At 43.4% G+C, this 20,020-nt stretch overlaps 1 protein-coding gene across 1 annotated transcript in view; it reads left to right on the top strand.

The window, feature by feature from the left end:
* Nucleotides 1–20,020, top strand: part of CHM (CHM Rab escort protein) — a 78,087-nt gene that overhangs the window by 40,813 nt on the left and 17,254 nt on the right. Inside the window, exons 9-10 of the mRNA XM_066639970.1 lie at nt 10,873–10,950; nt 18,964–19,068. Of these exons, the coding sequence (XP_066496067.1) occupies nt 10,873–10,950; nt 18,964–19,068 (183 nt within the window). The remainder of the gene's footprint in view (nt 1–10,872; nt 10,951–18,963; nt 19,069–20,020) is intronic.

Genomic DNA, 20,020 nt, shown 5'->3' on the forward strand with positions numbered 1-20,020 from the left:
ATTTGAGCGAGTTTGTGTTAGAACAATAATTTTACACTTAAACAGACTACTAAAGGCTTCACAATGCCTGTTTTGTTTTTCTTTACTATGTATGATTGGTTTGCCTCTGGCCTAGGGAATTAACAAGGAACGATGACCTGCAAAGAGCCACCATTTGTCATAATGCATTGGGTTAAATGTCTGAATTGATGACCTCTTCACCTTGAGGAAAAGTAGGCAAGCAGGTTGTTCATTGTCAAGGGGAAGAAGCGGTGGTGACTTATTCCCTTTGTGTCTCCCCCTGCAAATGGTCCTCCTCTTTCAGCGGACAGTATTAAACATAAAGCTTAAATTATTTCTGTGAAGTCTTGTGCATGCATTCCTTCACAACCTCCCCAGCCTCAAATGGTCCACAGGGCTTTTCTACCTCTTGGTTTGATCTCTACCCTGATCAACAGCTGCCATCCAGAAATTTTCCTTCCAGTTTCTCTTTTAGCAGCTTTCAAGCCAACCACTGCTTTTGAAGTTTCTTTATGGAGAGCCACTGTGTGTTTCTAAGTAAAGTGCCAGTTTTTGTATGGGATGGGATTTTCTATAGTCGAAACCCAGCTTGTCTATGAAACCCATTGGGTGTCACTGGGCAAGTGATGATCTCATCCTCACCTCTTTCAAAGCAGAGAGTGTAGCAGGATGGCTAAGAGCTGCCAATCAGGGCTTCTCTTGTCTGAATCTTGGCTGTGCTGTGAACTTCCTGGGTGACCATAGAAAAGCCATTCCCTCTTGTTGCTGTATATTTGGAATGAAGATATTTCTTGAAAGTGCTCTGACATCCATGTCCATCCTTCTTTGCTTCCTCCTTTTAAAGTTTTCAACTTTCAGTAATGTTCTTTTCTGGCTACAGGGCTACTTTTGCCCTGTGGTGTACTAATAATTCCAAGCAGTGTTGTTAAGACTTGTAGGGAAACTGTTCATTCAGTCTACTTAGTGGTAACATCCCTGCCTATACATCATACCCTACAATTTTTATCGCCAGGTTATCAGAATAAGGTGTCACTTGTCCTGTGATTTCTGACCACCTCTTCATATTCTGTTTTAATGTAACCCTCTTAAGCGTTCCTTGGAGTCAGTTACCCTGTGTGTTCTCATCAAGGCTACTGTTATAAATGGCATGCATGCATATTTATGTGAATGATTCAAAGACATTTGTAAGTCATATCCTTGCATTCTGAATGAATTCTGCATAAACTCTCCAATGCGCTCAAGGGCTATGGCAGCCTCTTGACTGAGTAATATCTGTGTTGATTCTTTAAACAGTTATGAGTGAATGGGAGTCCACACAGCTGTATAATTTCCATGAGCAAGGGTTCAAATTTCATGTGCATAGAGAAGGATGAATTTTGTTTAATTGGTATATAGCAGTGGTACTCAAACTTTTCCGGCCTGTGGCTCCTTTGACCCCCTTGGCTGTTGGCCATGACTCCCCACTGTGTTCCTGAGGGCTGGAAGTGACATCATTAAACACGAAGTGGCCAGAAATATTAACTATATTAATATTAATCATATCATTAATTAAATGCAGATCTTAAAAATATATTATTAATACACAGCAATATACATACTTTATAAATGATCAGCTGCTGATCACTGTTGGAGACAGGATGCTGGAGTAGGTAGATTTTGTCTGGTCCAGGAGGACTCTTTTTTTTTTTTTTAACTTTGTAAGCATACCAGTAGAATTGTTTTATGAAATAAACTTTGTGAACAACCAGTCTGACCAACATTACATGCACACGCCCCTGTGGACCCCAATCTAACTAGTCATTTCTCCCATTCTCCTTCGATAGGATCGAACCCTTTATTAATTTAATTTAATTCTTCCAGCAGCTGGTGAGGAAAACAAAAATAGACCATGAAAATATATCAGAGCTGATAAGGGTTTGGTTAGGAGGCTGATTTGTCTACACACACTTCAGTACCTTTATTGGCATATTAAAAGTTTACAGAGAATAAATAGCATAATAAAATAGAACAGCTTTGGGAATGTTAACTTCAAACTTTGGCCTTAGAGACTACCGCTAAAAATTCCGCCACCAGATTGGTAATAGGAGGGGAATAATCACTGAGAAGAATTGGGAAAGGATCAACAAAGCTGATTTGTCTATACTCCTATGCTAATCTAAGTCCCATTAGAGTCAGTGGGGCTTACTCTCAGGAAAGTGTGGATAGGATTGGGCTAGCAATCATCAATGGCTGATAAGTATTCCCTTCAAATAGCGAGATTCATCACTTTAAAAATACAGCCTCTCCTCTTCAGTCAAACAACAAGATTAATAAATCACTTTAAAAACAGTACCCCTTTTCTGCTCTTGGCCAAGTAAAGTGTGCTTGTCTCTCCCCTCCCCCCTTTGCCAACTGCATGGAAACAACTTTAAGACCCCCGGTGACTGGTGAAATAGGTTAATTAAATAAAATTTATTTGGGGAGGGGGAGGAAAGCGGTAAGGTTTGTAGATCGAAATGGAGGAATGGAAGAGGGAGGAGGTTGAAAAGAGAGATTTCATTTTGATGAGAAGTGATCCCAGACTGGGAACTAGGAACCAACCAGACAAGGATTAACGAGGGTTTCTTTCTGACAGTGAGCAAGCTCAAGGACTGCAAACTGAGCATGCTCGGTACTTGCCAGCTGGGGGTTGGAATGGAAGAGCTTTGGAAACAACATGCAGCAAACACAGAAGGCGGCAGCCTCGGAGAGGAGGGAGAAGAGGGCGGGCGGCAGCAGCCACTCTCGCAGGGAGCAGCTAAGCAACCCCCATTTCTTCAGCTTTAGAAAAAAAAAAGCGCAGAAGACAGAGGCGCTCATATTCTGCCCAGGAACGGTGATGTGACTGTATCGTTGTGAGAGGACATACCGTGCCTCCCCTGTGTGTTCGTGGCGCCTCCCCAGGGAGCCGCGCCTCACAGTTTGAAAAACACTGGCATATAGTATAGAAAGTAATTGTTGGTTGTGTTATGTGGTTTTCGTCCAGTATGTGAGACTTGAGACTCAACACATAGAGCCCTTATGGTGTAGTGAGCACAATGACTAAAAAGTTGGACAATGATCAAGAGAGTCGGCTTTAAACCCTCCCATGCAGCCCTGTTACTAGGAGAGGGAGCCTAACTTATGGCAGGGCACATGGTTGTAGAAAGTCTTAGCTTCCATCCCTGGGAGCATCTTCCAGTAGGATTAGTAAAGCCCTACCTGTCTGCCACTCCAAACAATACAGACCATTGGAGTTGTCTATAGAGGGCAGAATTGAGGCTTCTGGGAGTTATTCCCCCTACACAACCTGAGCCTTGGGAGCTACCAATGTGAAATGACAGCTTAAAGGAGGTGGTTGACTTGGTCAGGTGGTGGAGCATGCCACAGTAATTGACATCCTTGAGTTGTTTTTGCATACCGCCATTGGTGCATTCTGCTCTATGTTCCCCCTATGCTCCAAACACGTTTGGGCTAGGGTGTGAACCTGGGAGTGTCTCGATCAATGGAATTAACACCCCTTGACCCTCCCACTATAGTGGCATACAGCCACGAATGCCCAGTTTTCAGTTAAAAGCTGCTGGTCACCTAGACGGAGCTCATTATAGATGGGGCACATCTTTACCCTGTATTTGCAGTGCAATTTGTGACCAGCCCACAATGCTGGAGCTCCACTAATGACATGCCTGCCTTCTTTTTTCTTTCTTTCTGTGTGTGGGGGCAACATTATATATTCCTAGTTGTGACACTACAGTGTTCCAGCAGCAGGGGTCGGCAACCCGCAGCCTGCAGGCCAGATGCAGCCCACCACCCAAAGTCATCCGGCCCACGGGAGCTGGGCTTGGGGGCTTCATTTCCTACTGAATTTGCTGCATGCAAGACAGGGAACAGCAAAGCTGCTTGCTTGGGTTTGCTGAACCTCTATGCTGCTGCAGGAGGCTCTACTGTTCCCTGTCTGGTGCACAACACATGCAAGTGGGAGGTGAAGCCCCCCAAGCTAAGCTTTGCTCTACTGCCTCTGGGAGCTTGGCAGCTCGGAAGTTCATAATGATGTCGTGTTCGAGCATCCGGCCCTTTGCTGAAAAAGGTTACCAATACCCGGTATACAGCCAGCTATAGGAGGAGTATTCCAGCGAAGGCTGATCCGATCCCCCAAATTAGGGCTGTCCATGTGTCCCTTAACGTAAAACCACGGTATCTTAGCTTGCTTGACTTTTGTTACATGCAGGCAAAGATGACGCAGTATGGATGTTTTAACTTGCGTAGTGCTGCCATCTATAAAAACTAGACTTCATACATTTTGAGTTTACAAATACACAGATGTTAACCAGAGATGATGCAGTATGAGCATCCAAAATGGCCAATTCACGCCCCTCAGATGTATGGGCAGGCACTCAGTGACTCCTTGACAACATCAGTTGATGGCTTGCAGCTGGCCATATGTGAACCGCCTTGATTGAAGTGTTGTGATTGAGGCTCATATTGGTGGCACAAAACGTCCGTCTCTGTAATGGCCTCATCACACGTGCCAGTTGTCATTTTGAAGCTGGAGCATCTTCAAGTGATGGCCCTGAGTTTGTGAACTCTGACCTCCAGGAGCACAGAATTTTTAGACAATAATGTTTCTGAGATTTTTGCTTGTGAACTTGCTAAACCTCCATCCCTTCCATCCCTGCAGTGGGCTTAATAAATCTCGTTGACCTCACAGGATTGTCGTTCTGAGATAACCTGTTGAGATTTGTATGCTGCTTTTTGCTTTGTGGCATACAAAAAGCACTTTGAGAATCCTCAAAGCCTGCTGTAAATGTTCCCTTTTTAATTTAATTTGTTTGCATGTATATACTGCTCAAGACAGCCTTCACACAGGTTTTGAGGCAATCTTCCATCCCAGTATTGATTACTGGGACATACTAGCCTCAGCAAGGCAGATGAATTGCTTGCCTTGAGAACACTGGCCTGGGACAGCCCACCTTTTGCTGTGTGCACTAGTGTCATTGTTTCCATACACAACTGACTGCCATCTTTGAAATCTAGATGGCACCTAAACTAGTAACATATTTCTATGTTTTCACTGGTAGGGTGTATGTTTTGCATGAAAAAGGTCCTGGGTTTACTCCTGGGCATCTCCACGTAGGGTTGGAAATGATCCCTCCCCCATCTGAAATTCTTTCAGTCAATAGACAATACTGAGCTAGGCAGACACATGGTCTAACTCTGGAGAAGGCTGTGTCCTGCACAATCAGTTGCACCAGCATGACCATGTCAGCCAGTGAGCTTTATGGCTGGAGTCCTACTGTCAAATCAATTTTGACAGTATTGAATTAGTAGTACCCAAGCTTCTACAGCTCCTTTTCCTCCTTGGGTCTGAAAAGGAGTAGGGGAGGGAAGCAGGAGGAGAGAAGAGTGGTGGGCTAGAGCGGTCTCTAGTGCCAGTTCTGTCTGCTCCTCCACCCTTCTTCTTCTGCTCCATTTCCCTCCTCCTCTTCAAATCTAGGACATTGAAGAAGCAGTGGAGGTACCATGTCCTACCCACCTGTAGTGCTGGCTGTCTGCCACCTGAGGCCTCAGTCAGCCTCATGGATGGGGTAGCCCTGGATTGAGTTTCAAAATCTTCCATGAACGTAGACTAAAATGAACCCACGCGTTAGATCCACGGCGTGAAATTAAAGCATCAAGCAAACTTGCGTTCTGCAGTTCAGATTCATGGTGCATCTGCCCTTTATCTGTCAGAGGTGACCAACTCATCTGCAACTTTGCCGCTTCTGGAACTTTACCTCCTTTTCATTTTTCAAGCTGAAGATCTCTCAACATAACATTAAAAGAAGCCGTTTGCTTCTGCACATTTCCTATTCTTAGTTTTGGTTTTGTGCTGCAACCTCAGATGCGGACGGCGTGGTTGTGTTTTGAGGGCTCCTTCGAGGGCTTCCCCCCCCCTCTGAACCTTAGTTTGGGACAAACATCGGTGAGGTGAGATGATCCATCACTTCTGCGACCTGTTCTCCAGTGATGGATGGGTAGGTTGGTAAAGTAACTCGATAATATTCATTTTTTTTCCCTTCTCGGGTTATTCACAGATCAGTGAGCACCATCGTTAATAAAGCCATGGAATGCTTTTGTGTCCTTGCCCATATTATTTCTCAAGTTTTGACAGGACAAGACTCTTAATTTGAAAATAACCTTTTGTGTTGAAACATGCCTCTTGTGCGTACGCAGTTCTTCGACAGTGTGGACACTGCGCGTCCCTTGTTCAGCAGCCAAATCGTTTCTCAGAAAGCGAGATTGTCTTGCAACCCTCAGTGTATTTAAAATAGATGCTGGTTTGAAGCCCTGGAACTCCAGAGACTTGTCCTGGGTGCCTGTTTTTCAATGTTGCAAATCCTTCTGTGTAAAATCAGTGCTATTGACACTTCAATGCCAGTTGTGTGCTTCAGAGGAGAAGTGTAGTGAAGCCTTGATTTATTTAATTTAAAACATTTAAATAAATGCTCAAGGCAGCTTACAAAACCTAATACATAAACTATAGCATAAAATTATAAAATGAACAGTTAAAAACTAGAACATGATTTAAAGCCAGCAGAGCAAGTAGTATTATATAGTAATTGTAAAAACTCAATGCAAAACAAGCTGAAACAGTTTTGCCCTCTGCTCCCCTATCCCTGCTCACTTTTGTATTCAGTCATCAGTTCTCTATGGATTTTTGATTGATTGATTGGCCCTTAACACTGTGTCAGTTATATAATGCGACTCTCTTGCCGAAAAATTGGGAGATTCCTACTCTAACCCACCACTTTCTTCCCCAATTCCACTCTCTTACTTTCCTCCTCAAATCCAGGGAGTGGGAGGAGTCATGGCAGAAGCAGCAGCTGGCATGCTGAGAAGAGAGTGCCATTTGACCCACTGCCTGAGATTCCTGGAAATCATGAGTTGATCCTGGTGGTGAATTCACCTGGTAGCGATGAAGTCAGTAGCCACAGCAAACAGGAGCTTTTCTGCGGTGGCACCCAGATGCTGGGACACAGTTCTCAGGCTGGTTCCTCATCAGATGCCTAAATAGCTTTATTTAGGCGCTTGTCTATACAGTTATGAGTTCTCAGTAAATAGAAGCAAAAGCTTAGTACTATAACAAGATAGCATATGGGGCATTTCTGACTATTAGGTTCCTCTCTTTGGGTGTGTTTCATGTGGTTATGGATTATAGATTTGTTGTGAGATTTTACTTGTGTATTGTCATGGTGTATATGCCAATAAAGGTCTCATCATCATCATCATCATCATCAGGTGCCAATTAAAACTCTTCGTTGTCCAGGCCTTTAGCAGCATCAGGTATGCAGTAGCGTCTCCATTCAGATTATTGTAAATATTTGTTATGAGTAATTTGCTGGAAAGGTTGGATATGCCTCTTTTTTAAAAAAAAAAAAAAAGTTAAATTTAACATATTTAACATTATCACAGGCTTCCTGTGTGTATACGTGTGTGTTGACAATCAAGATGTCTAACAAAAGAGACATCTGTATCTCTTTCCCCCCCTCCAAATGTTCAGAGCCAAGAACGTTGCTCTTCCGTCGTGCAGCCCTCCAGTAGCAACAGATGCAGCAACCCCAAAACCTCTTTTTCCTTCCTTGTAACATTAATGTTTTAATTAAAGCAAACAACCAGTTGGAGGCAGTTACTTTCTGTGAAATGTAATGAAGATTTATTTTAGGGAGTGACCTTCACTGTATTAGCCGCTGCGGTAATCAGTAGAATTAATAGAATAATCAAATTATATACAAACTCATAAATCATTGCGAATGCACTGTCAAAAGTTCAGCTATTAATGGGTTCTATTGTTTTGCCGCTGTGTTAAGAATTGCAGCCGCTGATTCCTGGCCTGGATAAGAATTGAAATGGCATTTAAAGGCTAGAGATGATGGGCCGTGGCCGGGGGGGAGGGGGGGTTCCTACCAGGCCCAAAATTTTCACAACTGTTAATTTAGCTGTAATGCAGTTTGATGTCACCAGGGCCAAAGTTGAAGCAGAGTACGGAGAAGGCGTGATCTTTCAGCAGAACCTGAATTATTGGCAAAGACAGTAGCCAGTTAATTAGAGGAGTATCAGTTTAAACGTCTGTCGTTTTAAGGTTAATAGTCTCAGAATTACCTTGTTCTCTGGTTTAGTCAAAGCCACCTGAATGGTCTATTGTAAAAGCTGCAAGGCTGGGGGAAGGGGGCAATGTTGGATTTTCATAGAGGTTTCAGCTTCTTTCTACAGGATGTTAGAGAGCTGGTTCCAAGTTTCTTGTTCGTCTCTGTGCCCTTCTGGTTGACCGATACAGTAGTTCAGTGTGTCTTCGTATGACCAAACAACTGATAGGCAATATGGCATAGCAGCTAGAGTGTTGGGCAATGACTGGGAGGCCTGGAGTCAAATCCTGTCTCAGCTGTGAAGCTCATGGAATGATTTGGGGCCGGTGTGTACCTGTTAGACTATTCCTGTGGATAAAAAGGAGGATATACTCTGTGTGCCACCCCTAAACTCCTTGGAAGACGGGTGAGATAAAGAGGGAATTAATGAATAAATCCAGGGACTTCTTATGCCAAAACTCTCTTGTCTTGGGGAGTGGGACATGACTTGCTGGTAAGCTTTGCATTCCGAAAGTCCCAAGTTCAAAGTCTGGCATTTCCAGGTAGGACTGGGGAAGATACCTGTCTAAAACCATAGAAAGCTGCTCTCTGACTGGCAGTCTTGTGTTGGCAGTACCCGGCTAGAGGGTCGAGGGGCCAATGAGGCAACTTGCTATGTTCTCTGCTGTGCTGCTGCCATATGGCAAGCACAATGACCCTCAGTCTTCCTCCAAGGTTTGGAGATGGAGAGATGGGTGCCTGCCTTCCCTGTTCTACCAAGCAGAAGAAGCTGGCATGGGGCTTCCTTGGCTTGGTGGCCCATGTTTTGAGTTGGTGACCAAAGCCAGCTCTCAATGGTGGACCTTGCAAGGTTCTCACCATTATCTGCACTGTGGAATGAGTTCCATGCTTGCATGACTTTGTACGCCCTTGTCATTGGCATGACCGGACAACCCTGTGTGCACAGAGTGTTGGTGTGTATATCCAGAAAGGAAGTGGTTTAGCAAATGCTCTCCCAGATCCAGTGCCCTCACCCAAGACCTGCATGCTGTTGGAGCCTCAGAGATTTGGCTTTGACCTCCAGCACCCTGATATGACTTTGCCGGCAGGCTCTGGAAACTGGGAGACTTTGCTGAGGAGTAGGGGGAAGAAGGCTAAAGTGCTAAACCCTCAGGGGCAGTCCAGGGGCATAAAGTCACCCCTGGCATAAAATCCAAGGGCACAAAAGAGTGGGATGAGCCGTAGAAATAATTTTATGCTTTAAAAAGAAGTACCATGAAGCCTTTGGTTTGGCGGTGCCAGGCACAAATCTTTAGCAACCCACCATGTTAGCCCTGCCAATGGAGCACTGCCTTTTTCTCCTTGTGACACTTCAGGCCTTGATTCAAAAATTGACCCCTGGGGCGAAACCTTAAAGGGAAGGGTCGATTTTTAACTTGCTCTTAAACACACACGAACAACAACACCAAAGCAGCTATTTTTGTTTCTCAAGTTCAGCAAGATACTGTGCAAATACCTGTTCAGTTTTTCCATTTGTTGATTCAGCTGGATGCTGTAGAAAGAGTTCTGGTGCAGATTTAATTGAAAAACAGGCTGGTGTGAGTGTTGCCATTATTACACCTCTACTCGCTGGTTTATCATTTTTAGGTAAATATTTGTTTAATACGTGTGATTGGCTTTGAGAGGCTGAAGTGCCAAACACCCTGTCTTCAGTTATGCGAACAAACAAATTTAATTGATTTGCCTTCTGAAATGTTTACCCTCTTTATTTTACTTAAAAAGAAAAAAGATCAGGACCTGCTGCTTCCTAATTTCTCTGCTGTTTTTCTCTTCTGCGATTGTCAGTTGGCTGCAATCCTATACCCACTTTCCCAAGAAGTCCCATTGAATTGCGTCTGAGTAATCATGTATAGTGAATGTAAGACGCTATTAGCCCCTTAACTCATTAGAGTCTTTTTAGAAATCTGATTATTTCTAAAAGAAAGGGCTCACTTAATTGAGAGATGCTTTTGTTAATAATGATAAACAAATTATTCCGTGATCTGTGGTTATACTTCTTCACATGTAAATAGATCCACTTTTAATTACTTTCTTAAAACTGAAGTTATTATTATTAGCCTTTATTAATTTATAATAATAATGCAGCTATTATTATCTCCAGCTAAAACTGCAGATTGAAGTGACTTTCGGATTCTGGGTTACAGTAGCCTTGAGCTTGTTTAGTGGCTGTGGCAATAAAGTCTTAGCCATGGTTAAGGTGGGAGGAGTGAACCTGCATTATGGACAGGGAGGATTGCAAAGGTGTGAACTTTCAATAGGGGGTTGAACCATAGCTCTGTGGTAGAGCTAGGTCCCAGGTTCCTGTCTGAAGCTCTGGAGAGCTACTAAACATTCAGTAGTAACTACTCTGATCCAGATAGATCAATGGTCTTATATAAGGCATCTTTCTGTGTTTACTCTCAAAGATGGTTCTCAGTTTGATTATCATGTTGACACTCACTTGCTATAACTCATTCATTTATTTGTGTTTAACTAAGCACACTTTTAAATGATAGTTCATGAAAAATTTTCTTTGGGTAATCTTTTTGATTTTAATAAAGTTGTATAGGTCTGTGTTTTTAGAAGTCTGATGAAATAGTAATTGGGTTTGAATAGAGTTTGGAGCATGTAAGTGCTTAATGAATTGCAAATTGTTATGAGCTGCCTTGTTTAGGGAAGACGTGATTGAAATTCATGAAATCGAACCATTTCTAAACATTTTGTGTTGTTTCAGGATGTGTGCTGTGTTCGGCGGCATCTATTGTCTCCGCCACGCCGTAAAGTGTCTCGTAGTGGACAAAGAAACTAGAAGGTAAGGATGGCAAGAAGAAGTAACCTCTCCCTCTCTCTTGTATACACAAAACCACAAGATGAAATATGCCTGAGTCAATTTTTAACAAATGATTCTTCAAAGATCTTCCTTGGTATTAATAACACATCAACCTTGATTAAAAGTAATTTGTGTATAGGTCCTCCAGTACAAGGAAAGTGGGTTTAGAATATAGAAACTAAATTAATTTCCCTGCGATATTACTGCAGCCTCCTGATCACCCAAGCTTGGAAGACAAATCATTTTGGTTGCCGGGGGTCTGGTGATGAGTGATGTTAGTTTTCTTGTGGCCTTACCTACTCTAATTGATTTTCATCAGATGACAACAAAGCCCTCTGTTATTGCATTTTTAAAAATGAAGCTCACCTAAAGACTCATCAGATTAATCTTTGCTGATAATGCATGTCAGTCCAAGAGAAAAGACTTTAATGAGTTTTTTGGTAGATTGTTGTCATAAACTACTCTGCCCTCTTACCGTCGGATGAATTCTTTTTACAACAGTATCAGGCCCTCTGGGCAACTTTTTGCCCCCTAGTCTGGAGCAAAATCACCTCTGATTTTCTTTCTCTAGCTGCAACAGTCTCATCTCCTCTGGATTGGTGTTGCAAAAACAGTGTCTGCATAAAGTTGCATTCTAACACTTAATGGCTAAGTGTTCCTATCTCTGTGTTAGATATGCTGTAGGAGAGCTTTTCTCTTACTAAGCAGGATCAACAGGTTTGATATTTCTCTTTTCTTGAATCTTTATTTTGAGCAGTTTTAAATAGCTGCAAGCCAACGCCAAAGAAAATTGCATCATACCCCAGTTTGACGTCTGGCATTCCCACAAAGAAATAATAATAGTAAATACAATAAATATATAAACGACAGGAATTTGGTCAGTCAGAAAAGCAACAGTAACTTAGAGTGGAGTACTGTAAGTTTGGCTGACAGCAGGGCCAGTGGGGGGAGCAGAACAAATTACAGGGGTCTGGCAGTCCAGAATGAGAGCCAGGACCTGATTACGTTGCGTATGCTTTTGTCTTGTGTAATGATTTTTAGCCGGTCTGCCCTTGCAAGGGGGGAGAGGATGCTGAAAATTTCTTAACTAGGGCCTGCACCCCTGCTCAACTGTCCTGGCTATCCGTAGCCTGTAGGACCAGCTAAAGTGTTTCATAGTAGCTAGCAAACTTCCAAGTTCCACAGAATTCTTTTTCAGGCTGTATATCTAGTGGAAGCGGGTAGTAGTGGTGCTTTGAAGTGGTGGTGTTCCTTCTGCCCCGCTGAACATTCAACCTGTAGCAGAGTGGCAGGGAACATGGAAGCTGGCTCATATATTTTTGATGGTCTCTAGATGATTTTCTTAAAAGGTATTTGGGGTATTGCTAGCCCACCCTGAAATAAACATTTATCTAGCTTTAGCCCCTAAACAACTGTGCAAATTTTTAAAGGCAACTTTACATTTTACTTGCTGGAAGGTTTTTGTTTATTTATTTATTTATACAGGTATTTATATACCGCCTTTCTTTGGTAGTCAGATTTCTCCTCAGACTTTAATCCAAGGCGGTTTACATAGGCAGGCTGTTCTAAACCCCCGTAGGGATTTTTTACAATTGAGTAGTTCTAGTCTTTCATAGAACTCCTCCTTCCAGCTGGATTCCTTCCAGGTCTGGCCTCTCTCTGGCCCTTCGCCTCCCACGCTCCATTTGCCATTTAAGGTCAGCTCATCAGTATATCAGCGTGTCATCAGTTCTCGGGTACTTCCGCTTGTTTTGAACTGGCAGCCTCAGATCTTCAGGCATACAAGGCTGCAGCTCTACCAACTGAGCCAGACCTCCTGCCCACTGAGCCAGACCTCCTGCCCTCCTGCCTTCCTTGTTCTTCTGAGGAAGAGCCTTGAAGGAAGAGCTAACAGATTTCTTTCAGCATAAACGTCCATGGACCAAAGTCCTCTTAGTCAGATGCAAGTGAAATTTCATGCAGTCCGTGAAACTTAGGCTGAAATAAACCTGTTCGTTTTTAACTAACTTACACTGCTTCTCTCCAGCAGCTTCCTCCTTGCTTGCCACCAGGGCTAACAAGCAGCAACAGGAGAGCTTGAGGTTCTAGGTGTGGATGGGGCTGATTCTTCAGGGGTTGTGGACTCTAGGGATGCACGTTCTGGAGCCGTGATTTTCAGAGTTTTTCTTGTGATGCACACTGACCTTCTCTGTGGTCTTCACCTCTTGTGATATCTCTTCTGGGTTGTGGACCTCTGTTTGTAGGGCAGCTGTTTGTAGTAACAAATTGTGTCTGCAGAGCTAGCGGAGGAAGAAGGACAGACAATTCATTACCACAGGCAGTTGCGCTAGAAACAGCCACAGAATCTGACAGTTTTTCAGCGATTTTCAGCTGCTGTACTCCAAACTCCTGCAGCATACCCGCCTACCTTTCATGGCACACCAGTGCGCCACAGCAGAGCAGTTGAAAATCACTGTTCTGGAGACCTCTTGTTCCTGGGGCTCTTGGGTGATGGGCTCAATTCTTAATGTCAGGGTCTAGGTCCAGCACTGGTTCAGTTGGTGGTTCTTCCTCGGGTTCCAAATCCAAACCCTTGCTCGAGGGTAGGGGTCATGACAACCAGCTCTCCTGGCCCCATTCAAACATGTGTTGGCCATTTGTGGTACATCAGCAACCTGGAAGAGGAAAGAATCCCCCCTCCCCTGCGTACACTTGCTCTGTGAAACGTGCAACTCACCGTGCCAGAGTGGCATATAAATCAGTTATGTGAATTCACCCCCCATGGGTTCATAGTCAGACTTGGGCACAGCGGTCTGGGTAAGATTTGACCTAGGTAAGGAGCTTTGCGAAGATAACAAATACCAAAAGGAAATCCCACCACTACCTTCAACTTAGAGCTTATTGTTCTTAAATGTGACTTCATCTCTTGACTGGGTGCCATGTAACCGATCACAGGCAAGTTCAGTACGAATGCTCTTGTCACAGAGATTTAGTTGTGTGCAGGGCATGTCCTACAGCTTCTCTGTCATTAAATCACTGGAGCTGACACACATGGAAGCAATGGAATGGCTCTTCTTGAGATTAAGTAAAGTAATCATAGTCCCTTTATATGAAGTACATCATATTGTCTTAACGCAAGGAGGCAAAAGGAAGGAGGGGGCATCTAGAGGGCTAAAGTTATTTCAGGATCACAGTACCCAAACTCAGTCTATGCCCATCCTTCATCTGATCCTACCTCTGTGTGTGTGTGTGTGTGTGTGTGTGTGTGTGTGTGTGTGTGTGTGTGTGTGTGTGTGTACACCCCCCCAAAAAACACTTTTATTGCCATTATCTGAAGCAGTCGTGGAGTTCCATGCAAACAGAACTGCCCTGTTCCCTTCCAAGTCTTTGAAAACAGATTTTTAAAAGAGCACAAAATAATCCAATTTTTGCAATCTATGCTGCAGCCTCTTTTGAAATACTGTGTGCAGTTCTGGTTGCTTCAACATAAGAACTTAAAAAAAATCTCTGCCAGATCAGAGGGGAAAGAGGTCAGGTGCCTCCTCACCCATACTAGTTCTGGAGCTCTGTGTGAACTCCGTGGACTCTCCCATTCATTTAAATAGCAGAAGTAGACCTGCTTCTTCTGTTGAAGTGAATGGACGGACTGATCCTGGGCTCCTTGGAGTTTCTACACACACGCACCCAAGAAATTGCTGAGTCAGGCACTAGACTGCTGTGTCAGGAACTGTAAGTGTATAAATGCCTTGATTTCATCTCTCCTAGAGCCCCAAACTCGCATGTGCTTCTTATATTCCCTCAATAGGCGTGGATGTCTGCTGTATATCTTGAAGAAGCTGCTGAAAGAGAATAAATGGAGTTTGCATTTGCAACCATATTCTTCTTTAAAATAACAAATGTCTTGGCTACTGCTGCCTGTTCCCCATCAGCCTTTTTTCTTTGATTCTTCACAAATGAGAGCCTCATTGTGATTTTTGTTTGTTTGTTTTTGCCTCTAGGGAAACAAAAATTGAATTACCCTCCCTATAAGTTCCCTTTTGCTTTTTTTTTAAAAATTTTGCCTCTCTGTTCCTTTTTGCTGCATAGATCTTTCTTATGTGCCTTCATTTGGTCAGATTTAAGGTGTTTTAATTTACATCTGTATATTTTGAGCAGGACTTGCATTAAAAATAAGTGCCAGCGTTTTAGCTGGAGCAGAGTTTTAAGTGTGTTTCCAACGAGGCCGTTCTGGTCTTCCGCTTGCAAAGATGTGACAAATGTAAATTTATATTTCCATAATAAAAAAAAAAGCTATAGCAAACACTGTAATTTACATATCTTTCCTGAAATATTGCAGACCGGCTTTGTCAGTGCTGGTAAGTCCATTTCAAGGATGTCGCCCTTAGTCCATTAGTTTGGATAATGAGCCCTATAAAGTACATTTATAACTGGTGGCACTTGGCAAGGAGATGGATTCTAATTTTCATCCTTTTATCTAGACACATTGAAGAAGGTCAATGGAGGGTTCTGTATGATTCATTGTCCTAACACATATCAGATGACAGAGACCTGATAATGTCATTGCATAAGTGTTTTCCTTATTTGAACGTGGCACTTGAAAGAATTCCTCTGCTGATACTTTTTCAAGTAAAAGCAGAAACTGATATTAAAAGACATGGATGCCTTCATTGGTTTGTTGTCTCGCTCTCTCTTTCTCGTTGGAAACCTCATCAAACGTCTGACCTGTTAGCTATCGCTGAAGAAAGGAAAGGAAAGGCCAATAAAAGAACAAACAAACCCAGCAACTGCTTTTGAATGCCGTAACATGACATTTAATCACTTTTTTTCCTCCCCTCCCATCAGAGTGTTCAGAGAGGTGGGCGGAAGATTGTTTCATAAACAGTAGAAGAGGCCGTAATGAGAGATGAATTATGCCAGCTGGACAGGCTTGTTTGTTAGCAGCATTTCAATGAGTGGTTTTTAGAGGCAAATGGTCTCTGCTCGTCTAGTGAGGAGATTATTGAAGTTGCAACTGGATTAAGTGCCCAGTACATCTATTACCAGTTGCTAAATAATGTGGGAAGGGCTGTTCTTCTGGGGTGGAGCTTCTTCTTGCAAGATAAAAGGCTGGGGAGGATGGTTGCCAAAAAGGATATACCCACTCTGTGAGTTCTTCCCCTCTGTGACTTGTAATGGAACGTCCACTATGGCCTGAACCATAACTTAAAGCAGCACTTGCAAAACTCCCTGAGCTTGTGATGCCCTTCACTCTGCAGGCTCGAACCCGGAAGTAAGCACCAGTGAAGCGAAACACATCACATGATGGCGTCACCAGCCACTTCCAAGTTGGAAGGTTGATGGAGCCTAAAAATATAGTGGTAAGGAGGCCAGTGTGGGCAGAAGGACTTTTTAAAACGCATGGTTTTTGCGCACGGCGGCTCCACCCACTGTGCTGAGTCTCCTGCCACTGTTTTTAGGCTCACGTCGTGATCCTGGTGCCAGGCACAGGCATCCCACAATACCCTGGGAGACTGGGAACCACTGACTTAAGAATTCAAAGTCTCACCAGCATTCCGTTATGTAGAGTGACCAGGCAGATGCCTCCAGGATGTTCTCACAAGCGAGAATGGAAGGCGGTAGCTTTCTCTTAGTGCTCCCAAGCAAGACGTGGGTGCTAAAAGGACCGCCTTCTCCCACATGGCTGCCCTGTCCTGTTTAAGGGAGGCTTTCTTTCTAATGCTGCTGCCATCGCAAGTTCAGTAGGCAGCAACTTGTGATGGGGCCTCCGTGGGCCATCATCAAACTGTGGAGATTGCTCCTCTTTCTCCCTGTGCAGCTATCACCCTCCTAACAGAGATTTTATCACTTGCCAAAGGCCTGGACATCTTGTCAGGCCTTCATAAATGTTGTATAATACTGTCCTCAAGAACTGAAACTTTGGTTTTCTCTCTGGGGGTGTGTGTGTATGTGCTGTTTTGTATTTTTACTGTTGTATGGTTTAACTATTATAATCTGTCCTGCATATTTACAAGAAATTTTTAAATCAAACTGTGGGTCATGACCCGATTTCTGGTGCATGTCCCAGAGCCTCCAGTGAAAACACAGGTGATGGAAAAGATCAGATAACAACTTCCTCAAGCCCTAAGGCTATTCAAAAATCAGAGAGCTGCTAACTACCCTGCAAAGAGCTGCGCTCCTTCAGTTTGCAAGCTTTTGTAAATATAGGGAGATAAATGCTTGAGCATGTTTTTTTTCTGGTGAGTTTTTTTTCCACGTTCATCAATGACAGGTAGTGGAGGCAATGCTGGGTCACATAACTAAGCCCCGCAAGCAGTCTATTCATTAGAGCAGCCTCATTATAAGAAATGGATCAAGTTCTTTTGTATTTTTTCAAATAAATTATTTGTAAATAAATAAAAGTACTGTTTCTTTCTAGATCACATTTTTTTAAAAGTCTCCTAAAGCTAGGTGGGTCCCGATAGAGTGCCATTTAAAAAAGTGGGTCCCATTGAGAAAAAGTTTTGAGAACCACTGTTTTAAATGAATGAATAATAAATATTGCCTCTGTCACGTGGAAGGAGTATGTAGCCTTTGGGATCAGCAGCTCTTGAGAGACTTATTCTCCATGGATTGATTTAATCTCATTTTAAAGCTTTCTAAACTTGCACTCATCACTGTCTTGTGGCAGTGGGTTACATAGGTGAATTGTATACTGGATAGTGGAAGTGTCAGATTGGTGTGCAGGGAAATGAACTACTTCAGCTTTGGAGAGTATTAGAAAGGGAGTGAGAATAACTGGCAGAGTCGCATTGCCTTTGGATAAATTTGTAGGCCAACCACATCTGGTTGGAATACTGTATGCAGTTGTGGTTGCCTCTTCCAAAAGTTGATGCTTTAGAGCAGGGGTGTCCAAAGTTTTTGGCAGGAGGGCCACATCATCTCTCTGACACTATGTCAGGGGCCGGGGGGGGAAAAAAGAATTAATTTACATTTAAAATTTGAATAAATGTACATAAGTTTACATTTATGTACATAAGTTTACATAAATGAATATATTAAAGATGAACTTATATGAATGAATGAAGGTCTTGCTATAGCTCAAGGCCTATTAAAGGCCTTGCACAAAGCAAGACTGGCCTTTCATTTGCTGTCGCTACTGCATCACAAATGTGAAATAGCAAGCAGTGGAGGGAGCCCTCATCCCGCAGCTCACATGAGAGGTCAAACAGTCGCCCTCACACTGAGAGCAGTTGCGTCAGGCCAGTGCGTGCTCCAGCAAGTCTCTGGAGGGCCAGAGTCTCATTGGAGACTGGGGGCTCCCTGAGGGCTGCATTGGGAGTCCTCGAGGGCCGCAAGTGGCCCCAGGGCCGGGGTTTGGGCACCCCTGCTTTAGAGCATGAAAGAAGAGATTGGAGTATCTCTATTCTGAGAAAAAATTGGGTGAAGATAGTCCTCAAATTAAAATAACTTAATCCCAGAGCTTTATAGGTCAACATGAGCACTCTTGTTAAATCGCGATGTGTTAGAAACCACTGTGACGGTTCCTATTTTTATTGATTATTTTATGTACTATAGAACACGGGTGCATGAACAAATAACAGTGGTTGAAATCCAGATGAGTTTCCATGCTATTTTGGGTGGAACTGTGGCTCAGTGGCAGAGGAACATATTTTCACTACTGTCGGCAGTTTCCAGTATCCATGGGAGCAGCAGAAACCTATCCCCCCACAGATATGGGGGAACACCTGTACTGAGCTAGGTGGACCACTGTTCTGACTCAGCTGACGGCTACGGAACCTACGGAATTGGAAACAGTAATCAAATTGAGGAGCCTATCTGATGCTGGTGTTTAGTATTTGATATGAACCTGGGTCTCCCCAGTCCTAATCTGACACTAATGTTTAGAATTGATTTGCACTAGATTCCTGTTCGTCACATCGACTTACTTTCATAAATAGGCCTGGGAACAAAAGAAAACATAGTTGTATTTTGAAACTAAATATTTTGCTCATTGCACTTTGCATTTTTTTTTGACAGGTGCAAAGCAGTTATAGATCATTTTGGCCAGAGAATAAGTGCCAACTATTTTGTTGTGGAAGATAGTTACCTTCCGGAGAAAATGTGCGTGAATGTGTGTTACAGGTAAGTGTCAAGATTGGAGGATGATGGTATGTGGTTTCTCTAGCATGGCTTTCTGGAGCTTGCAGCTGTCCAGTCTGGCCTTGTAGTTATCCCACAGTGCCACCTGGACTGTTAAGAGATTGGCACAGGCTAAGAATAGGTGCCACATGTAATCTGTGTTGTAGAATTCAAAGATTGCCTCCTTCTGTAAGTTTGTGCAGTCATCTCCTTAGAAAGTAGTGTTTTAGTAATCTGTCTGCAGTATTAAAACAGTCTCTGATTCTGCAGTGCCTTGCACGCATGTTGTCCTGAGATTGAGTTTGTGTCCAAGTGTTCATGTGTTCCCTTGTACATAGGGCTTTGAAGAGCAATGGCCAAGCTGGGCATGATGTGGGAGGCGTCTGAACTCCTCTCCCAGCATCCTCTCAAAGCTTGAAAGCAGTCGCTGTGTTGTAGGTGTGGCTTGGGAACGAAACCATAATACAGAGGGAAAGGCAATCTAGGTACTGCTTGTTTCTGTTATCAAAGTCCCCTTCCTTGTAAAGTAGTGCTAAATGCTGGGAAGAAGAGGCAGTTACGAGTAATATCTGTTTCCATCCCATCCAGAGATAATGTTTGCTGCATGCATAGGTGGGTGGGTGAGAGAGAGAGAGAGCAGGAAAATGGCACAGGAGATGGAAATAGTTAACCCCCCTCCCCATGCCACAGCTGCAGTCAGCTCCCTCCAGCCCTCCACAACTGCCTTTAAGCTTTGGGGGACAAAAGTCGAGCCAATCTGATCATGGCTGTCCATGATCTTTAGGTTGACCCTCAGAAGTAAAAACAAAAACAGCATTCTCTTCAGCCTGGGGCAAGGAATGTCAGCCAATGGGCAGACTGGGGTGTGTGTGTTTCCCCTTGCCAAGGTACGCTGCTTGTCGCATCAATCCCTTGCATGTCGCTGAAGTTTCAAGATCATGGATATGGGGGGAGG

The sequence above is a fragment of the Tiliqua scincoides genome, chromosome 12 (genome assembly GCF_035046505.1).
Source record: "Tiliqua scincoides isolate rTilSci1 chromosome 12, rTilSci1.hap2, whole genome shotgun sequence".
NCBI lineage: Eukaryota > Metazoa > Chordata > Lepidosauria > Squamata > Scincidae > Tiliqua > Tiliqua scincoides.